Consider the following 23,794-nt stretch of genomic DNA (forward strand, 5'->3'; position numbering starts at 1 on the left):
TTGGTTGCACCTGGGCTAGTATAGTCCCACTAACTCTCGGCAATATTTTTTTTTTTTTTTGCCGGTGTCAGGCGCCACTCTATGCCTGAAAATGAAGTGGGCTGGAGGAGGATTCGAACTTACGACCTTCAGATTAGAACTAGCTGACATTAAGAGGAACAAATGGAGCTGGGGAGGCCATGTAATGCTTAGGATGGATAACCGGTGGACCATTAGAGTTACAGAATGGATGCCAAAAGAAGGGAAGCGCAGTCGAGGACAGCAGAAAACTATAGTCGGGTACAACTTTAGAAGCCAGCGGCATTTGCCCCTCAAAGGCGGATGCATACGAGCCTCCACCAATGGGCGCGCACTAAAGACTTGCGTCATGAGCCGGACGGCCGGTGTCCCCGCCGACGGAGAGCATGCAGCCCGCGCTTCAAGCCGGGGCGAGTCGCGTCAGCGGCACTATTTCTTTAGTCGCGGAGGAAATCGGCTGCTGCGCTTCGGTCATCTGGGCGGGGCCTCTCCTGTCTTCTTAAGTTGTACCCGACTATAGGTGAAGTGATCAAGTTGGAAAATTTGCAGGCACAAGCTGGAATCGGCTAGCGCAAGACAGGGGTGATTGGAGATCGCAGTGTGAGGCCTTCGTCCTGCAGTGGACATAAATATAGGCTGCTGCTGCTGCTGATGATGATTTCACGGTATGAATCATTTGGGCTGCATCTGCACAGAAAGATTTCAAGACCAACTTCGCGTCAACGAAATCAGCAATACTATCCTAGTGAGCACTCCGAATATGGACCGGGCCGACTCCTACAATACCATCCGCACCCTCAACTTCAACGGAACAACCTACGAGGTGGCCACCCACGTAGCTGACCCCTCGGACACCTGTCGTGGCGTCATCCTCCTACCCATCGACTCACCCGAGCAAGCCATTCTCCCCACCCTCATCAGCTACAATCCTGACCTGACAGTAGGATCCGCCAGGCGATTGGGCAACACCGAGTCCATCCTGATTACCTTCCAAGGGAAGCGCGTCCCCTACTACATCAACTACGAGGGTTGTGCCCTCCGCTGTATCCCTTACCGGCAGAAGATCGAGGCTTGCACTCGCTGCCGCAAAGTCGGTCATCGCCAGGACGTGTGCCCGTTCTCCACAGACACACGCTGCCCGAATTGTGGAACCCTCGACCCCTCCATGGACCACGACTGCAAACCGGTGTGCATCGTCTGTAACGGTGCACACCCTACGGGCTCCCAGCTGTGCAAGCAGCGCTACAAGCCCCAACAGACTCCCTCCAAGGCAAGGAGCCAACAAGCACCCTCATTCCCGGCCATAGATCCTGCCCAAGCCCGCGCCAGGAGCAGCAGCAAGACCCCAGGGCCACACTCTACCTCCCAGGGCGAAGCCTGGCCCACCCTACCACCACCACCGCCACCTCCCTCAAAGCAAGCAGCACCCCCACCCCAGGTAAGCTGGGCTAGGGTAGCCTCCACCTGCTCCTCGCCATCTCAGCCCTCCAATCTCGAAACATCTCTCCTTCGAGAGAACGCCACTCTCAAGGAGGAGATTCGCCAGCTAAAACTGTCGCTTCAGTCCACCCAGCCACCCTCCCCCTCCCCCTCTCAACCTTGTACTCTCCCATCATCGCAACCTCTCACACCATCACCCCCATCACCTACCCCTACGTCCAACGAACCACCCTCTCCCATGGATATTGCTCCTGAATCTCAGCCACCTACGACACCCTCTCCCCCCAACAAACGCAAAACCCCCGATACGCCGCGCACGGAAGATCGCCTAGACGATACCCTCCTTGGGTTTAACGATAGAATAACCACTCTTGAATCCAAAGCCCACCAACTACAACAAGACTTCATGGCCTTCCAACAAAGCTGCACCGCGCAATTTGTCGCCCTTAATGACAAACTCGACCGCTTTCTTGAGTCCGTTATGGCACAACTAGCCACTCTAACCCAAGCCATCACTCCACCCCCAACTAACTCTCCACCCCCAACTAACTCCCCACCCGCACTCCCGAGTGATGGCGAGTAGTCCTGCCCGCTCCGAACTCGTAGTCTGGCAATGGAACTGCAGAGGGTTTGGCCGTAAGAAAGCCAGCTTTCAACAGTACATTGCCAGCTGCAACAATCCGCCTGCCGTCATCGCCTTACAGGAAACCCATGGAACCGTGCAATTCCCTAGTTACAATATCATGCAAGCAAAATGCAACACCAAACCTAATACAGCCGTACTCATACTTAAACATCTGACCGCCACCCACTCTAAATTCGAAGACATTGACATAGAGCACGACTTTATCGAAATTCTTCCTCGCAAAATTCGCACTCCGGCGTTATACATTCTGAACGTTTACAGTCGCCCTAAAGACAAACATCACAAATTCGACAAACTATTCGCTCATGCCCTCTCCGCTGCCGGTAAACACCCCCTACTAATTCTAGGAGACTTTAATGCCCCTAACCAATTATGGGGTCATTCCAGCAGTACACCCAAGGGCAGAGCCCTCTGGGCACACATACAAAATCACCGCCTTACACTCCATAACGACACTGACATACCCACACGACTTGGTAACAGCGTTTCCAGGGATACTTCCCCCGACCTAACACTCACACACAGAATCCCGCACGCCAACTGGACTAACTTACAAATCAACCTCGGCAGCGATCATTACATCATCCAAACAACCTTACTGTTCCGCCACAAAGTCCTCGCACCAAAGCCCCTCAATCTCACTAAATGGGACCAGTTCCGCGATGCAAGGCAAATGTCCGCCCCTGCCGACATTGCCGACATCACGGAATGGGTCCAACAACTCCACGCCGATACACAGGCACACACCACAACCCTCCCTCTCGACACACCGCTACCCACAGTCGATGCCAGGCTCCTACACATGTGGGAAGCCAAGGCATCTCTCCTGAAACGCTGGAAAAAGCACCGCCACAATCGAAGGTTGAGACTTAGAATTGCTCAGCTCGATCTCCAAATTCAAACATATGCCACCCAGCTGACTAACCAACAGTGGGGCCAAATATGCGATAGCATGCACGGTCAGCTGGGTAGTAAGCGGACGTGGCAACTATTACGACACCTCATAGATCCCACCACCTCACGCACACAACACAACCATCACATAAGCAAACTCTTACACGCTCACAAAGACAACTTAAAGGGACTCTTTGCTGAGCTTCGAGAAAAACACCTTCCCCCCGCACGTCGTTTCTCCATTCCCCACTACATCGGCATACCTAATCCGGACCTTGCTACACCGATCACAGAAGCCGAGGTGCGCCACGCGTTGGCTAACCTCCGCACGACCTCCGCTCCTGGCCCCGACCAGATAAATAACAAATTCTCCGAAACCTGGACGACAATTCTGTCAAGGCACTCACAACATACTTCAACCACTGCTTCGACACTGGCACCCTTCCATCCTCGTGGAAGGATGCCAAAGTCATCTTTATTCCCAAACCCCACAAACCCGTAAACACGTCAAACCTCAGACCAATCTCACTCACCTCATGCATTGGCAAAACTTTCGAACACATTATCCTCAACCGCCTCAATAAATATATTGAGGACAACAACCTCTTTCCACCAGAGATGGTGGGATTCCGCCGCGCCCTGTCGTGCCAGGACGTTATGCTTCGCTTGAAGCACGACATCTTGACACCTAACCCTACTCACGACACACAAGCAATTCTGGGTCTTGACCTTCATGGCGCTTTTAATAATGTGGATCATTGCGTCATACTTCGGGAGCTAAACCTTCTTGGGGTAGGCGAAAGGATCCACAATTACATTGCCGCATTCCTCTCCAACCGCACCGCGACAATATTTATTGGCGCGGAGCAATCCCCTACCTATCACCTTGGGAGCTTTGGCACGCCCCAGGGGTCCGTGCTATCTCCCCTGCTCTTCAATTTCGCCATGCTCCACCTGGCACGCTCCCTTAAGACCATCCCAGGGCTGAACTTCTCCCTATACGCGGACGACATCACCCTCTGGGTCACAGGTGGCTCAGACGGTGAGATTCAAGACGTACTGCAGGCCGCCGCCGATAAGGTGGAGGCCATAGCGGGACGCATGGGTCTCGTCTGTTCCCCCGAGAAATCTGAAATCCTTCTCCTTCCTGCCCACACCGGCAACCGTAGACACACTCCCGACATCCACATCCTCCTCGGCAACAAACATGTCCCCAGGGTAGATAAGCTCAGGGTTCTCGGTCTGCATATTCAGAGCAATCGACACAACACGCACACCCTCCAGACACTCCAATCCACCGTCGACAACACTCTCAGACTGCTCGGCCGCGTGTCCAACCGACACGGCGGTCTGCGGGAAAATGATCTTCTCCGACTAATACACGCCTTTGTCATCACAAAGGTAACTTATACACTCCCATACTTACACCTTCTCAGAAAGGAGACTGACAAGGTCAACACCCTCCTTCGCAAAATCTATAAATTCGCCCTAGGCCTCCCACTACGCACGTCCACAGAACGGCTCATGCAGACCGGTACCTTCAACACACTCGACGAGCTCGTCGAAGCCCATCTCACCTCCCAACAAACCCGCCTTTCCAAGTCGAAAACCGGACGACACATTCTCAACTCCTTAGGCATTTCTCCACCATCTCTCACTCACCCCAAACACACCATTCCACACCACATACACGCGAATTTACACATTCCACCACTCCCTAAAAACATGCACCCTATACATCACATCCCACGCAGGAGGCAAAGGGCCAAGGCCCTACACAGAAAATTCTCCAATTCAACCGACGTGCTCTATGTCGACGCCGCCGAATATAGCACTGGCTCCAAATATGCCCTCTCAGTAATAAATTCGCATGGCCAGTTAGCTACGGCCGCCTCTGTCTATGCTTCTTCTCCGGAGGAGGCGGAGGAGGCGGCCATAGCCCTGGCTTTCACTATTCCAAATTCCTCCGTCATTGTCAGCGACTCAAAAACAGCCATCAGCAATTTCGGAGCGGGCAGGGTGTCAAGGCAAGCCCTTTCCCTAACCCTCTCTCGCCCTCCCACACAAGACGTAGGCCTGATTTGGACCCCAGCACACGCGGGTCTCGCCGGCAACGAAGTGGCTCACGCCAGCGCCCGAGGATTAACGGACCGGGCGCGGGCATTAGGTGAGTCGCAAATCGTTGCTTTCGAGAAGCCGCTTTCCGCGCGAGATCGCCTTCTCACATTCCACGACATCTGTGCACATTATACACTCGATCGTCTGACATTTCCTCCCTTGGCACGTAATTCTCCACGTAAACGCGAGATCCTCTGGCGGCAGCTACAGACTCGCACGTTTCCCTCCCCTCACTTTCTACACGTCATTCACCCTTCTCTCTACCCTTCCCCGGCCTGCCGCTTCTGCTCAGCGGCCAAGGCCAATCTCGACCACATAATGTGGGGATGCCCTCAACACTCATTACCCCCTCCCCTTAATAATTTAATTACTAGTGAGGAGCAGTGGGGGGCTGCCTTGCGCAGCTCCAGGCCCGACGTTCAGGAGGCCATCCTGGGGTGGGCTGAGAGGGTAGCGGAGGACTACCTCGAGTAGACCCCTTCCCCCCTCTACCCCGCTGCCCCTTTCCTTGTAAAAAGGATAAATAAAGTTGTTACTACTACTACTACTTCTAAATAGCTCCTAAGCTGAATCCTTGCCTACTTCGGACTGCAATCTGTTGCATGTAAAGATTTATCTAGCCCAGAACTGACGCTCTCAATATCCACGGCATTGCTCTAAGCTGATGAGAGAATTTGCAAGCTATAGCGTTGTCGCGCGTGTTTCGTTTATTTAACCCTTTCTAGCTTGCCAAGCGTCCGCTGAAGGTAATACTGGCCTGTTTGGTCGCTGTCATTGTTGTCATTTAATCACTGCCGATAAATATGATTTCGTAACACATACATGCGATTTACTAATCTCACTAAACTCGATCAATGTCTTGAGTAATCTGCGACATTTTATCGTTTTTCCTCCCAGGATATAATGGAGACGTACATAATTAAGTGCCGGGTGTGGCAGCCGTACACGTATACCTATTACTTTCGGAATGCACCCACACATCAGCTGCGAAGAAACTGAATGTTTCGTTCACGGCTATCGCGGTCCGTAAACTCGTTCTGGCTATAGTAGTACATACCACATACGTACACAAGTTGTATCTGGTATGCTTTAATTCAAATGATATTCATCTGAACAGCGAGAGCGAGAGAGGTTGGCTACAGTGGAAACTGAAGAGCTCAGCTCGGCTAGACGAAACGCTTGCTACGTCAGATGAAGTTTATGGAAAAAAAAAAGATGAAATGCAGAAATACATGAAACTAACAACGGTCGAGTAATCACCAATAAGAGACACATAACATGCAGGAGCCCGGACAGGGCTAAGGGAAAACAGCAGGGATTCTGCACGTGTAATATTCTGGTTCCAGAGGAAGACAAAGTGAGGTCGCACACATCATATATATCTTTCCCTCATTGTGTGGTCGTACCACGTTTTAAAGGCGCATAAACGTCATCATATCATCCCGCAATAATGAAAACGTGCCGACACAACTCGGGGCATTCAGAGAGGTCACATTTTATCCCAGTGATGTGAATGCTATCACATAAAGAGCTTCTGCGGCGTGGGGAAAAAAAAAATGACGTGCTAACTTGACCCTTGACACATCCGGAGTCTTTGATACGATGTGAGATGACGAGTGCATCAACGGTATCCTTTGTAACCTGGTGGTGTCACTGGAGGTCGGATATCCTAAACAGACAATGGCAGGCGCGTCTCTCCATTTACCTGTACGCGAGGCGTGGGTGCACAACACCACTGATATTTAGCAAGACTGGGTCCTCATAAGGTGGCGAAAATAAGATGTCAGCGCGAAACGCGCTGAATGACGGTTGTTTGTTACAATTTATGCCGAGCTCATACAAATGTGGTTTACAAGTTTAAAGCTGTTTGGGCATGAAATACATTCTTACATTTCTTGACCAGATAGACAGATGACCAGATAGACATACAATCTTACATTTCTTGACCAGATAGACAAAAGTTTAGATAGATGGATAGATAATTATACGGAAAGATACGTAGTCATGCTACGCCTAATTTATGGTAGATACAAGATAGATAAATAGATACAAGATAGATAGATAGATACAAGATAGATAGATAGATACAAGATAGATAGATAGATACAAGATAGATACAAGATAGATAGATAGATAGATACAAGATAGATAGATAGATAGATACAAGATAGATACAAGATAGATACAAGATAGATAGATAGATAGATATAGATACAAGATAGATAGATAGATATAGATAGATATATAGATATAGATAGATAGATAGATAGATAGATAGATAGATAGATAGATAGATAGATAGATAGATAGATAGATAGATAGATAGATAGATAACAAATTTACCAACGACTGCCTCCACTGGAGGCTATCTTCGGGAACCTTGATTCGGAAGCGATCTGACTTGAACGGAAATATCGTTTTTCGCTTTTTTCGTGTAAACGTTATTCGTGTCGAGACATTCCGTTGGTTAGGACAAGCTGATTGAACGCGCGGTAAGCGCAACTGGTAGCACGAGACACACCACTGCCAAGTTCAGCGTTCTAAAAGCCCCTTTTATTTCGCAACATGTCCCTATATTTCCATGAAGGTGTCACTGATCGTTTATACAATTCTATGCGCCTTCTACATCCTCCCTTCCGGGGCATGGATTTGTATGTGTTATTTCGTTTACGTAAACACACCCTTAATTACTATCATTCATAGATGAGTCAGCAAGTCAGAACTATAGTCTACGAGGAGTTTTTTTTAGACGTCTTCCATAACGTGAATATCGAGCGCATGGACACCTAGGAAATGACACATTTTTCATTTCAGCTACTGACCGTCGTAGGCTGGCTAGTTTGCAGCTCAGGGCTGTTACCACGTACCGCAGACGGGGTACCAAACAGAAGGCGAGGAGGTTCAGAAGGAGCTTCCTGCGAATTAGCCGAGCCTGCCGACTGTTGCATGGGTGAAGGTGTGCTGTGCGGATCATTTAAAGAGGCGGGCGCCACTTGGGACAGAGTATCGACAATTCATTACAAGGACGCTGTTGGGTGCCTGAACACCATAAAAGCGTGGCCTTTAACCCACGCCTTGGCGTCTTGCACCCATGCTTCCCCCCTTCTTCAAGGGCACGAAGCAACTTTCGGGGATGTGTCGTAACAAACTGCATATGCTTCACACTTATCCAGAAATGGAAACATACATCGCGCGTGCTTCTGGATCGGTTTCACTAAGAAGCGTCAACAAAAGATGGATGCCAAATGTGTTGCAACCACCTAAACGTCCGATTAGGAGAAACCCGTGTATAGATCTGGCATGAAGCGGTCGTATGCAGATTATTGCGAGGACGAGAAACCGAAGCCGCTGGTTGGTCTCTTATCGTGCGACTTCGCTCGCTTCCGGATGTAGGTCACAGAGCAAAGACTAAGATAGCGTCCAGTTGAGGCAATCGCTAATTAACTTCGTCACGCGCAGTCGAAGCTGAATGTGAACTTTACCGCCTCATCAGTACGCGTTAAGCCCGCTGTTTTTCATCTTTATCACTGTAATCAGTGACAGGCTACTTTAGGGATGAAAAGCCTCCGGTAAATTGTATATAGTGAACAAGGCACGACGTAGCAGATAACTGCATAAATGGTGAAGAGGCCTGTATGCGACTCAGAGGTCACATAAAAAGAATGCATTTAAAAAGATATATATCTATAAAAAAACTTAAATTCTGCGGTTTTAAGTGCCAAAACCGCGACATGATCATGAGGCACGCCGTAGCGGGGGACTCCGGATTAATTCTGACCACCAGGGGTTCTTAAACAATCACCCGCTGCAAGGTACACGAGCGTCTTTGCACTTAGCGCTGAATCCCGATCGAATTCCGACCGCCGCAGCCGGGATTCGATCCCGCGACCTCGGGCTTAGCAGCGCAACGCCAGAGCCACTGCACCACGACGGCGGGTCATGCATGTAAAAAGATGGCTCGAGGTTAATTTGGGGAGGGGGTTTGATAGAGCTAAGCACGGCTGACTGTGGAAGCCTTGCATGCAGATACCTGCTGTGTATTGAATGTAGTTTTAGCGTTAATTAGTCTATGGAGGGAACCGATTGATGCGTCCGAAACAAAGAAAAAGAAAGAAGGAAAAGAAGAAGAGAGATTGATTGATTGATTGAAAAAGAAGAGGAAATCCTGCTGACCACGCGGTAACTGTCCAGCGTGCAGCTGCATGCACAGAAGAAATATAAAGTGTAGTAACGGGCGATAAAATTCCACTGAACTGTACCTTCGTATATTATGGGACGCTAGTCAGGAACAACGCCCAGACTTTCTTTTTGGAGCCGCCAATTGATTTCATCAAGACAGCGAAGAGGCTGATTGCATCGTCGTAGCAAAACACGCATTGTGCAGGGGCCCCTATGCGTTTCACGCATTCGGCTTATTGGAGCGCGACTATACGGTTTCCAAACACGCGTAATTGACGTCGCAGCACAATTACGTTCATCCGAGTTTCTCGCGTTTGCAGGGAGCGAACTTGCACCTGAAAGCGGCTTCGCTTACATACGCAATGTTAGTCGATGACCGTATCGCAGGTGGGCAAATCGCTGCGCGAGAGAAAATACCTCGTTAAGGTTCATGCATGGACCGGTACGCGGGCGTATTTGCATATAAATGGGCTCGCTGCAAGGAGCGGGCTTCAGATTTGCGCGCAATGGTTCAAGACATCCGGGAGGCTTCGAGGTGCTCAGGTTAATTTAGCTCGCCGAAGCCGCAAACAGTTTCAGTCAGGTCGGGAGAAGTACTTTCGACGGAATGCTTTAGATCGGAAAGTGGCCGGCTATGTTGTCGACTCGTTTGAGGAGGCCCTTATCACTTGAGGTCACTGCCCTCTGAACTATCAGCGCTCTTATCAGCGCTCTGTAACCTATGACCTCCTCAATCATTTTCTTTACCGATCAGCCACTTGGAAGGCCGACTCTTCCCAACTCACTCAATCTTTTCACTTTACGGATTTTTGCCGATTCCAGCGTAAGCACGAGAATGAAACCTGTGTACGCGCACTAGCTACTCACGTTGACCCATAGATAGCGTTGGCACAAGAGTTTCCGCCTGCCTTGGCAGAAGCACCCTACACGTTATCGGATGGGGCCTAACCGGGCAAACACGGACGAAACATACACACGCACCAGCAAGCAGCAATTGTACTACGTTTGCATGCAGAGCCGCAAATACTTTCAGTTAAGTAAGCGTGTCCTTTTGCTAAGTAAATAAGGAAGGAATTAAGGAACGAACGAACGAACGACCGACCGACCGACCGACCGATCGACCGATCGACCGACCAACCGACCGACCAACCGACCGACCAACCGACCGACCAACCGACCGACCAACCGACCGACCGACCGACCGACCGAACAAACGGGACAGATGGACGAACTCGAGGCTTTTTGCTGAGTGAAATATTGCAGGAGACGACTGGTGAAATATCGGTATGCACGCAACGCTAAGAAGCATATAGCAAACGCTCCACAGAGGGGAGAGAGAAAAAGAGAGAAAAGAAGGAAGGGATGGAAAGTTGAAAAGGGAAACGACTCCAGAAAACGCGTTATTGTTTCATTATCCTTCTCCGGGCTGTGCTGAACCGTCAGAAGGCTCTCGTACTCCAAGAGTTCGCCTTGTTTACCTCGACCCTCGACTCTTGCAGAGCGTGTTTGCACCGCCACTTTGTTGTCCACGCGCGTCGCACTTTCGAGAGGCCTTACTTGTTTTCTGTCGCTTGTCCATGGTTTGTCTGTCATTATTTTTCTCTGCACTTTCTATCAAGCAGGTTGGTCACGTATCCTATCCGGGAGACAGTTGGCGGAACATTGCACAGCGCTATTTATAGTTCTGGCTACGCTGCTAGCTTGCACTTTTCTTGCGCGCCCACGGAATTGCGCCCAAGCGCACTTATGTGGAGATCAACGCTGCTTCCTCAATTCGATGCGATGCCTTTTTCTTGGGATAAGATACGTTAAACAGTAAAATATGCAATCACACTGAAGAATAGTTTTTTTCTTAAACGAGCGCATATATGGCACAAGTAGCCCATGAAGGCCCCATAGGAATTGATAGGGAGCAATCAAAAGAGGGGCTATATCCTAGCCGCCCACCTGACTGTAATCTGCATAAAGACTGTGTTTGAGCCAACCGCTTGAACTTCACACAGAGTTTTCATATAGAGTACCACAATTTTTGGCTAAATTTGGTGTCTGTGGTGTTTATAGTTCTGCCAGGGCAGTGAGATCAATTCTGTCCCCCTCGTTAGACTGGCTCATAACACTCTGGAGGGCTTGCATACGTAATTTATTACGACAGCCCCAATTACCACCTCTTTTGAGCTTTACCTACAAATCAAATAGTACCCGGTCCTCAGAGTCACAAAAATATAAAGAAGCTGCTTCCTTTAGTTCAGTGAGGACACCAGGCGAACCCAATATATCACGCATGAAAAAGTGAAAAAAAAAGAGGGTTCAATAACTATTCGTAACGCTTCTAAAAAATTAGCGCAGCTTGCACTAAGTTGTGCAAGGCTGGAGAAACAGCGGAGCTGGTGATCACCTAGCTGCTTCCAGTTTCGCTAGGTTCGGCCATAGCTATTAAGGGACTATGGCTTGGCTAAGTTTTACTAGACTCAGCTAAGTTTAGGCTGGGAGGCACGATACTCCGGATTAGCACGCAATCGCCGCATTCGTTCTCGGCTGGCGGCACGACGAGCTTCCAGCTGAGCGGCTTCTTCTTCGGGTGTCTTGCACTTTTTCGGCCGTCCCATGTTACATTTACTCAGTGCGAAGTCTACGAGAGTGGTGTGTGTCGCCGATGCGGCGACATGGTCTTTATGATTAGTCTGACGTCATGGCCAGGCTTCACAAAGTGTTGTCATGACTAAGCAAAGCAATAATTGCAGCGCGAAGCAACGCAATAACATGACTGGGCGAAGCTGGGTAAGTGATTGTAAGGTGACCGTATTGACGGAGCGGGTCTGCTGGAACGCGGTGTCGGTGTTACAAACTGCGCTATGCAACGCGCAATGACGTCATCGCTGGCGCAGCGGCGGAGGAGCTTTGACGGAGCTAGGAGAAGCGTGGCGCAGTTGTGGCAGGTGGTTGCTAGGCAACGCGCAGTGAAGTCTTCGCTAGGCGAGTTTTTGCGAAAGCTACGCTGTTAACAGACAGTTTTAGTTTAGCGTTTGCAACCAAACGTAAACGCATAACGTACGTAAAGAAATAGCGTCGTCCTCACTGCGCATGCTCCGAACGCTATTGGGTTGCTCTGCATGGTTTACGTGCGCTATGATAACGTACGTTATTTGGCCAGTTTAACGTTCGGAATGTATACGGACGCTAAGAAATAGCGTTGTCGAACATGGCGGAACCAACGGCTCCCGCTTCAGCGTGAATTCGCGTGACGGCTACGCTCTCACTCATGTTCAGGGCCAATAACTATTGAAATGGGCTTTCGTTTACTCTAAACTCGCCTGAAACGTTAGTTATGAGCGCATAGCGCGTCCAATTTCTGTGACCGTTCGGCGATTCCGGCGCCAGTAGGCCTAACGAGACGCGTCCGCGTAGCGACAACAGGATGGCTGCTAATAGATTGTGTTGGCTTGAATACGTTCCGAACGGCGCCGTTTTATAACGTCTTCATTACCGTTCTAAATGTCTTGAAAGAACGCGCACCGTAACGTCCCGCAAACGTGTTTACCTTTAACGTACGTAAGCCGACAAACGCTATTCTATAACTGTCTAATAAGCCAGAAGCGTTAAACCTTCGTGACACATTGTACTTAAAATGCTGCGTATTCTGTCAAAGTATAAAATATCTGAAACGCAGAGCTCTCGTGTGTCGGGATATGGGGGTATGCCCACGCGCTCTGCCTCGACACACCGAGCCCCACGGTTGGCGCATGCATGCGCATAGACCGCGGTCCGGTACAAGTTCGAGGAAACAATAGACAACCACGTGTACACTCGGAAAGCATTTATTACGACTGCAACTAACACTTCGAGCAGGCCAGCTGGCTATTGACCCTTTTCGCGGAGCATTTAGCTCTACAGGAACGAGATGGCGCTTTCGGCTGCGCGCCATACGTTGCCTCAGCGAATGCGCACGAATAGAAACCATTACTGCTTCTGCCCTGCTACTGTGCGATCAGCTGTCGAAAATGCAACTGGGTGTGCGCTAATGCACTGTGCCCAATTCATACTGCAAAATGTGTCACGATAAAGGGAAGACGTGTGCGGTAGTTCGCTGCAAAAATAGTGATTCACATATTGAATGGAATCAACCTGTGTCGCCGCTGCTACATAATGACTGCCTGTGTTGCCTGCCTTCGCGATGCACGGATTTCCTCAAGGATAAAAAATATAATTCATCCGCCTGCGCTGTATAGCCAACCTCCAAAGAAAGGACTTCAACTCCGGAACGTCGGCACTTTGGAGTGAGTACTGCTCGTTACAAAATGAAGTAGTGCCACTTACTGGCATAGTAAGTTTCACGCACGCTTTCTACACACATCCACCCTTACTCGCACGAAAACTTACGCCCACCCTATCGCCAATGTGTGAGTGAAGAGGCGCACACTTGAATCAATGTGCCGAAGCATTAGTGACGGCCACTACACCGACAAGACACGAATGTTGGAAGCTGAATGTTTCGTGACGGTCCACAGAGTAAGCGAGGGACTAGCGATAATATGTCTTTGCTACGAGCTACCGCAAAGTACCGAACATTTAAATTCCAAGCTTTGTGCACATCAAGAACAAATTTATCGCAGCAGAGCACACCCGCGAGTGATTACGCTGAAAAAAAGTTGTCGCAGTTTCACCTGAAAGGCGAAGCATCACTTGCGATAGCAAATTTGTAGAGAGCTTATACGAAGTAATGATAGTAGCTTTATCAGCTGTATAAACTTGGACATGCAGCAGCACCGGCAACATGCACAACTGTTGTCGACGCCGTCGGCGTTTTGCCCGCGTTCGCACAAAATGCGTGCGGCGTTGGTGACTGTTGCCGGAGCCTCTGATATAAATAGGCACTTGGTGCTGCAGCTAAACGTCGCTTCTCGTCCCCCCCCCCCCCCCCCCCCCCCCCACGGCCTTTCGTGCGTCCGAAGAAGGCGCGTTTGCTCTACATATATAGTTGATTGTAAAGGAGGAAAGAGACGCCTACTTCTGCAGCCCTTAACGCACGGCGCAGAACGCGCGTTTGTTCTCCGCCGTGGGTTCACTCCCCGTGAAAGCGCGCGTCTCTCGCGCCCTTTCACTCGCACATACAGCGTTCGGCGGCGCGCGGCGACGATTTCATCTCCATTGACGTCATACGGAACCTCACGGCGACGGCGACGCCGACGGCAGAAATCTGCTTTGGAGTGTCCATATAATTGCTATCGCAATAATAAACAGATAGTGGCCGCACCGAGGAACTTTACTGAGTCAGAAATATGACAAGCCACTGGTTCAAAATGTTTGCCTAATAAAGAACGCAGAGCACACTGATCCCGATTTATTTCATAAGCGGAAAGATTAGACAGCTTGGAATACATTTCTAGCCCCGCTCTTAGTACAAGCACCGTATACGCTGCTCACGCCGTTTGGACAAGGCGTAATGAGCTCTGAAAGCACTTACATGGCCTCTAAAGCTGTCACCCAAAGCTTCGTGTCGTGCACGCAGTCACCATCTACTATACGCGTCGAAACAGCGGTTTGCTTCGCCGCGTCGGCGTCACGCGCTTGTATTGTAAACGCGGAGGCAACGGAGGCGGCTGAGGCAAGCAATGGACGCGTCACCACGTGATCAAACATGGCAGCGCCCACGGGAGCGCCGCGAAAAGGGTCAATAGTTGACGTCGCTGAGGGTTCCCTCGAAGAGAATACACTAGGTAAAGAAGGGCTTCCGACTTGCCAACTGGGGGATACGGGGGGCCACGGCGTTTGCCGCGGCAGGAACGCGGTTGACTAACCACGTGCGGAAATATGCGAGCGGCGGCGGAGACTTCCGTTAACGCCGCTTGCTGGCGTTTCTATGCCCGGGCGATGTCAGCGGGATCTCACGTGACCCACCCGGTGGCGCTGATAGTGCTTGCGATTTAAAACCCCTGATAAGTGATTCTTGAGGGAAAGGGAAAGATTGGCGCTATCTTCTGCAGCCCTTGAGGGAGCACGGCTCAGCGCCAACCCCTCAATAAAACAAAAGTAGCGCCATCTCCTCTCTCCTCCTCCTGCGCCGTCGTTCACTCTTTCTCTTCTGTCGACCGTGGCTCCCCCTACGCGGGGCTGAACTAGCAGACATTCTCCCAATGAAACGCTGTGGCTACGTGTCGCTCGCGCTCTTGAACTAACTCGTATTTTGATCGGAATTTTTCGCGTTATATTATGACTGGCTGCCGAAACAACGAAAGGACGCATAAATGCCGTTGCGCTTAGATGGCTGTACTATTAGTGGTGATACAGTGAGCCTAAAGCCTCTAAGTCGGGCTTTAACTGATCCATGCCACGCGCGCCCTCGCCGTTGGTTCATCTCCGCGTTTCAGTAGCTCCAGTCCCTCGTTGGCCAGCGGCTAACGTGCATAGCGGGCCTCTAACAATGACTACGCTGCGGGAGTGAATGATCCACCAGCTGTATATATGCAGTTGTCTTACAGGTTTCACTGACCGATCATTCGGCGGAAGCGGTCCGTCGATAATGAGGCTAGTAGCTTCGCTCGCTTGTAGGAAGCCTTACACTACTCCACACATTTTTTGGTCTTTTTTTTTTTGCGGATTTGAGTAGTGCGGCAGCGGTCATCTTACAGGTGTATGCGAGGCTGCTTTTGCGGATCATATTGCCGCTTGCATGTGCTGCGCGCGGGTCCGAGCAATTCTGCCCTGCGTATTGTATCTACTATCTTATCAAATGCAGAGCAGAAACGATGAGTTAACATCCAGGTTTGTCCTGGCCACTGACAAAGCCAGGACAGGAATGAGTTAACTCTATAATCAAGGGCGTTGCAATGTGGATAGCGTTGCTAGCAGTTCTTCCGGGGGATTGTTCGTTTTCCAATATTGAATAACTGAATTAATGCACCCGCAACACGGAATCTGTCATATAAAGCGAAGGAGCAAGCTGTCACAATAATGATTCCCGGTTATATCAAATGTGTAGTGAATATTTTTTTTTGTAGCGTTAGCTACACTGGCCTAGCCAAGCCCGTTTCGCGCGGCACATCAAGAGCCGTGCTGCGCATGCGCAAGGATCAGTGATGTCACACGGCTTGCGCACCGGAGCCACCGGAGCCGGCACCTCTCGCGCACTCCGCCGCCGCCGCGCGCGACTCACCGCCGCCGGTCTGCGCATTCCAGAGGAGTGACGTCGTAGCCGTGGTAGACGCACTGGCGCCGGCGCGCGCTCGCTGTGCAGTCGCCGTCTGACACTGCGCTGGAGCCGCTGCGCTTCTGACTGGCGTTTGCCAGTGTGGTATAGTCATGGAGAAGGAGAGCGCAAATGCTGCTCAACAGCGCAGAAGAACGGAGAAGCTTGACTCATCGGATCCCGAAGTAGTTGCCTGGCAATTAGCGGTTGAGCGTAGGAGGAATGAACAGAAGAAGGCTGCGGAGACACTGGAGCAAAGGGACGAGCGTCTAGCAAAGCGGCGTTCGTTGCAGTGGCTTAGCTCGGCTATGCCAGGATATAAATATACATGTGCCACATAATACGTATACCGCGTATGTGTCATTGGAGCAGCAGTAAGCATGACAATCAAGCTAATCTTGACAATCTAGACAACCAGGAAAGCTAAGAATAATCAGCTGAACCTTTGCTAACGCTACGTATATCCTGGCATAGCCGAGCTAAGCCACTGCAACTTTTTATCCATGCGTATGAGCGTTTGGTAGAGGACATGACAGCATTCATGTGCCCTTGCGTCATGCACACTTTACGCTGTTTCCACATTTACAGTCGCATACAACACAAAAACGCAGCAATGCCCCTCAAAGATGGCCAATGGCTTCCTTTGTTGACATGTCACAACATTCCCGGCACAAGTTAATATCACCGGGAAGTCTTGTATACGGTTTTCCCTTTTTAGCTCGCCGCCAGCACAGGTCCTTATCTCTTGTTCTGCTACGCGATACACGACTAGAATACTGAGCACACTTTTCACGCGCAGCACTTTCTACAATTTTCGAGATAGTTATCGGTCCTCGAGGATCTAGGACGATAGCGACAAGAACATTGATCTTCGCCGACCACCGAGTTGAGTTTTTGCTGAAGGCGCCAATTCGCCCTAACTAAATAGCCCTAAAAGGTTCGTCTTTCCGCAGGTAAGCGCCCATTTTAGGGGCGAAGCTCCTTAGGGTGTGGGTCGTTCCCTCCTCTGTAGTAGTAGTATGTAGCCACCTCTAGTTTATGAATTACTTAATAGATGGCGTTGTATGTCCGTACGTGAAAGAGACGCCGAAGCGTGTCGTCAGGCTGCTACCTCTAGTTTATGAATTGCTCAACAGATGGCGTTGTGGTATATGTCCTTGGGACGTCAAGGCGTTCATCGACGAGGCAATGCGCAAGTACGACAGGAACAGACCGTTTCTACTCGTCGGCGATTTCAACGTCGACGTTGCAGACAGAAGTAAGGACTGGTTGATGCAACACATGGCAATCAGATATGGACTCAGATGCATATCGTTAGACCACCCGAAACCAACCACCATCAGGGGAACTGCATCGATGTAGTGTTTGCCAACTTTACGTTAACACCCATACAAGAACCACTTTCCCTGCATTTCACCGATCACAAAGCGGTGATAATGAAGGGACCACGTAAACCAACAGTACAACAGAAGTTTGATGTTGAATATATACACGGTGTTTCACACTCTTTATATGATGGACTGGGCGAATTTCACGGAAGAGTTTCACGGTTTACCGATGATTCCCTCCGGAGCTTCGCCCCACTCATCATCATTCACCCCGTGGATATGCTGTGATTTTTTTCTCTACGTCCATCACCGCTCGTAACATCCTGCGATACACTCAAACGTGCCTTCGCATACATTCAGGCACACAAACCGAGTCAACAAAAACCACGTGCGTTTGAAGAATGATGAAATCCGCCACGAAAGTTGCAAATGCAGCGCGAACAATGCGGCACTTAGGAGGGAAAAAAAAATACCGAAGCCTCACACAGCAAGTGGTAGCATGTGAGATTAGGGATCATTGAAGAATCGCTCGCTTACCTCAAACAGCCGGGACCATTGTGTGGGTTGAAATCAGCCCGGCTGATTCCTTGAAGCCGGCCTTCCTCTGCGCCGCGTCTCGCTTCGCAGATGGAATCCGAAGAGTCGCTTGCCGTCTGTTTCGATGTGTTTTTGCACCCGAATGCTGAGGCAACACGGGCATCGCGAACACTACGCCTTAAAGCGCAAAAGAGAGGCAATGCGTGGTGCCTCCATACACCGCTCGCTATGGTCTGGCCCCGCGATGGCGGTGGGAGCAAAAAAACAAGCAAGAAAAACAGCGCGCGAGAGCACGTGACAGTATTCGGCCATTGGAGGGCCGAGCGCCAGAGAACGGGCAGGAGAGGAGGAAAGCGGGCGATCTTCAAACATGGCGCTACTTTTGTTTATTGAGGGGTTTTATTGCGATTCCCGGCGCCGCCCGCGGAAGGAAAGTTCCCTCTCCCAACTCTTCCTAGCGCGCATGCGTCTGACACGACGTTTCGCTGCGCGTGCGGCGGTCGCACGGCATGACAAAGTATCTGGGCAGATGCGATGGTAAACTCCGGCAGGAAATGGCAGAATCCACGTGATAGGCAGCACAGTCCTGTTTGGTAAGCTTTTACGCGGCAAAAAAAAAAAAAAAAAAAATCAGTTCGTTTGAATGAAGTTATTCGCTTCGACGAATTTCCCCGGTCCGAACCAGCGTGAAAGTGGGCGATGCTCGTATGAACAAAGCGCTCTATGTCCCCCGAGATTTCCGTCATTCCACCCGCAAAATAATGAGTTCATCTGCACAAAACAAGCTTTTTAACACGAAAGGTTTTATGCCGGGGTCCACCAAGACTTCACTGACGTATTTCCGTCACGGAAATACGTCAATAGAACATATACAAAGAAAGAAACCAGCAAGAAAAAAGTTCCACAAACATGCAAAATTTGGAAATCGAACCCACGACCTCTCGGTCCGCGACGATAGATCGCCGAGCGTTTAACCATTGCGCACAAACGCATTTGCAGAGAGCTACACCGACGCGCCCCTTATATATCTAACACTCCTCCGTGTACCCGCGCTCTTGCTCGGGGCGGTGCCGCCGCCTACGAGCAGAAAAGAGAAGTACTGCATTATGACACTAACGCGCACCGACAGTGAAACGCTTCGGTGGTCTCAGCACTACGACGCCTCGATGCCAGCATTCGAAGGGACGCTGGCATCAAGAAGCACATACCAACGCCACACTAGGTGGCGTTCACCGTACTCAGCACAGCGGAGCGTGGCCTCCGCAATTAGCTCTGAAAATGTTTCTGAAGTTGATCGCGGAGGCTGCAATTACGACCGGCTGTACGCGCTGATTTGACTCGGTGACGATTCAGTTACGTGCTTTGTCTTGCGCGTTGTATTAGTGTGTCAGTTACGTGCTTCGTCTTTCGCGTGTGCTAGCGTGTGCAGCGTAGTGCAGCTTCAATATGCACGACGGTTGCTCATGGTCATCGACGTGGTAGTCGTGATGGAGGAGACGTGCCACCAGGCGTCAGCGTGGGGCATCAACGCCTAAGGGCGCTTTAGCCACAAAACACCAATAGACATTATATATCAATGTGCAATAAACATTACACTACTTCTGTGAAGACACGTTTCACTTTCGTGTTCTATACCGATTCCTATATAAGAGGGATCAACCACTTTTTTTTGTTTCGAACGAGGTTTCTCCGCTCGGGCGAGTATAGTAAAACTAGCGAATCCGTTGGCACCCGCTAAATGTCACGGCATAGTCGTCTTCGAACATGCGACCGGCACCTCCGAAGTGCCTTAGGCCTAATCGCGTCCATGACGGCTACCAATGCCACAAAAGACCCATAAAGGGTTCCAATGAGCCGCCGTGAGGAGACGCAGGCCTAGCTAAGTGGTCCCCGCTCCTGCAACCCGCAGCTTCCGAGCAGACTCCTGGGACTGCGCCCCCGCTGACGTCCTAGCCAGCGTTTCCGGCGCCCGGCTCCCAGAGCCAAGATACAGAAAGGAGGCTATTTACATATGTACAGAGAAAAATCGACCACCGCGTCGGCTGTTGCACTCACTCGCTTCGGGCGTACTCTTAGGAGAAACTCGCGGCAAATCTCAGCTTCTACACGAGTTCGGTGACGCTGGTGCAGTTAACTCGCACTCAAGAAAGCACATGCCTAATCTAGCTAGGAATCACGCCTTTGGGTGAGGCCTAACGCTGGTCCGGACAAAGCCTTCCTCGCACCAAGCCGATCGCCGTCCCGTTTCCAAGAGCTTGTACACGTTGGGAACGCCAAAATGTCGGGATATGGGGGTATGCCCACGCGCTCTGCCTCGACGCACCGAGCCCCGCGGTTGGCGCATGCATGCGCATCAACCGCGGTCCGGTACAAGTTCGAGGAAACAATAGACGACAACACCGTGTACACTCGGAAAGCATTATTACGACTGCAACTAACACTTCGAGCAGGCCAGCTAGCTATAGTTGACATCGCTGAGGGTTCCCTTGATGAGAATAATAGACTAGGTAAAGAAGGGCTCCGACTTACCGACTGGGAATACGGGCGGCAACGCGGCGATTGCCGTGGCAAGAACGCGGTTGACTAACCACGTGCGGGAAACGGGTGCGGCGGCGGAGTCTTCGTTAACGCCGCTTGCTGGGGACCAAAGAGACCGGGCGATGTCAGCGGGATCTGACGTGACCCAACCGGTGGCGCTAATAGCGCTGCTAGGTGGCGTGTGCCACCGCCCGATTTAAAGGTTCAGCCTCATCCATTCATCCATCCTTTCCCGTGCGCCGCCCGCGGAAGGAAAGTTTCCCCTCTTCCAACTCTCCCTAGCGCCATGCGCCTGACGCGACGTTCGCTGCGCGTGCGGCGGTCATGGAACCCGAGGATTCCCACACGTGAAACATTGGGAAACCCAGCTAATAAAAACCATGTGATACCTTCGAATACTTGCTTACAGTACTTTTTAAGCTGCATTGGTCAACATGCATTTACCATCGCACATAAACTTGGCGTATTGTTCACCCTATATTGCAAAATTGGACATCATGTAGTTGTAACTATGACAGCGCAGCCGTCTATTATATTGGAAAATGCGACTTGTAACTCATTTATCTGAACATAGCTACAGTTGCCCATACCACGCCCTAACTTTCCCCAGATAAAAACAAGATGCCTTGTTTAGGTCACCGAGTACACCGGAGAAAACAACCTATACACATCCCGGGTGATGCACGAGAACACATGGGAAAAGGAGGGTTTTAGTAATAATCGGCAACACTTGCATTTAAAGCAGGAAAGTGAAAGTTTCGCAACGTACTGCGCTTAAAATTCTCCATATTTTCATGGAATTTAAGTCCGTATTTCGTGCAGTGTGTTTAGGAATCTGGGAAAGCGGCGGTATGGCACCTTGGAACACTTCAATATGTAACTACCTACAAAGGCTGTAATGAACTTACACAGAATAAACACATACGCTCGTCACTCAGAACATTACTTCGTACTTTGAATAAATATAAACACCATGCCACACGTAGTTTACGAGTATCTGGGGGGAAACAACTAAATGCCGTTTTTAGAGCACATAAGCAACCTACACAGTTCAAATTTTCGGTACACGTCACCAAAAGGTGACCTTCATTTCTTCAAAATATGAATATCTGCCGTTCTTGCTCCTGACAGGAAACAAGTAATAGTGTAGTTCTTATTTAGAAACGGCCTGAAAATGACATCAATAAAATTCGAAGTCACACAGGCCTAAGAAAAAGTTCAAGTTCAGTGTTCTATTGGTATGAAGTGGCTCTGTGCGTTCGACAAAGGTCATTTTCATGAAATATATATGATAAGTCGTGATTACGCAATGAAAATTGGCAGCTAGACCTGTAAGTGGTTTGATTACATTTTGATGGTGATAATATATTTAGACTGCAACACTACGTAGACTATCTTACACGGAAATTCAATAGTTCCAGCATGTGATAATCCAACGATTTCATACAGTAAGGCACACCAATCGTTGGACGCGGGTTGATTATTAATGCTTTATCCTGACCTCTCCCCTCGCCTGCAGGTTAAATACAGCAAGCCGATTGTTTTTGTTTTTCGTTTTTTTTTTCAAGTATGGTTAGGCGGTCCCCAAAAACTGGGCATGATGCAAGTAGCGCAAGCGGAAACTTGTTACGGCGGCAACTGTCCAGCGCCAGGATTTCTGCGCAATGCGAGCGTATATGGCGAATCCCGCGTGTCGCCCGCTACAGCACGTCGTCACGAGGAGGCACAAAAGATAATCCTCGCTGCCCAAGCAGGGGATACGTAGTAAAGAAAAGCATTGCTTAGGAGCTCACTCTATCAAGAAAGAAAATTTTGGTTCAGCTGTAGTTTTGTTGACTTTCCAGCGTGTACCCGAAGTGCCCGCTTTCAAAAGCGAGGGGGCAAATGACATACTTTGACACCCACTCCCGTTAGATACGCCTATGATTGCACGTCATTGCACCCGGGGTGTAGAAGAGTCACACCATCAAACCCGTCGTCCGCAGGGAAGGGCGGGTGATTGCACACTTCAAGAGAAAACGTTCGCGCGTTCCCTTAACATTGAAACGCACTGTACAATGCCCCATGCAGTGTTATGGCGTATCTCACGACATTATAGCTTCGCGCTTAACATACGCTGAGTGCAGACGGACCGAGAGATAACGATGACACCTATGCGGCGAGCTTATCAGCGAAAAACAGAATACCGAGGGCTTTGTGGTGTGTGTCAGGAATGGACTAAAATTGTTTTATCGCCGTAATATACTTGTCCGCTTGGCAACATACATGTCGGAAAGTGCATACGTAAATACGGCGGACATGACCGTCCATAAAGTGACCAATGCGAGAGAACTCGAGAAAGACATGACATCACCGTCATCGATTCAGATCAAACTAACCCGCGATCAAAATGTGTCACACACTTTCTTAGTAGCGCTACACAGTATGAGGCATTTGTGTTTCAATCACTGATTAGTCTTTATCGAGATCAAATTGCTACAAGTGTGTTTTGGTATCAGCTGCGCCGTCACCTCGCCATCTATGCGCGCGTATCATCTTGGTTTATACGTATACTCGACGAAATCATCCTGTAAATCGTAAAGCGTGTCTGCTTTGCCGCGGTAAGGCTTATTACATTTCCATGTATTGTTCGACCGTATCTCGCATGAAGGGATATCAATGTGTGTATCTTGCAATCCATCAAAAATGCGCTTGTATGGTAATCTTTATTGACCGGGGGCGGCGCATATCCTGCGACTTTGTATCAGTACGAGACAGGGAAATAGTTGCAGCGCTAAAAGGCACAGTGACCAAAGAACAAGGGAGACACACACGAAAGCGTCTCCCTTGTTCTTCTGTCCCTGAGATTTTAGCGCTACAACTATAGTTCTCTGTCATGCATATACCTGAACAAGTAACTCAGCGCAATATAAA

At 49.9% G+C, this 23,794-nt stretch overlaps 1 protein-coding gene across 1 annotated transcript in view; it reads right to left on the minus strand.

The window, feature by feature from the left end:
* Positions 1–4,033: 4,033 nt before the first annotated feature.
* The window catches only part of LOC119442566 (progranulin), a 63,452-nt gene continuing 43,691 nt past the window's right edge, over positions 4,034–23,794 (minus strand). The window contains exon 5 of the mRNA XM_037707489.2: positions 4,034–4,240. Coding sequence (XP_037563417.2) covers positions 4,034–4,240 — 207 coding nt within the window. The remainder of the gene's footprint in view (positions 4,241–23,794) is intronic.

Source organism: Dermacentor silvarum, chromosome 2 (assembly GCF_013339745.2).
Source record: "Dermacentor silvarum isolate Dsil-2018 chromosome 2, BIME_Dsil_1.4, whole genome shotgun sequence".
Lineage (NCBI taxonomy): Eukaryota > Metazoa > Arthropoda > Arachnida > Ixodida > Ixodidae > Dermacentor > Dermacentor silvarum.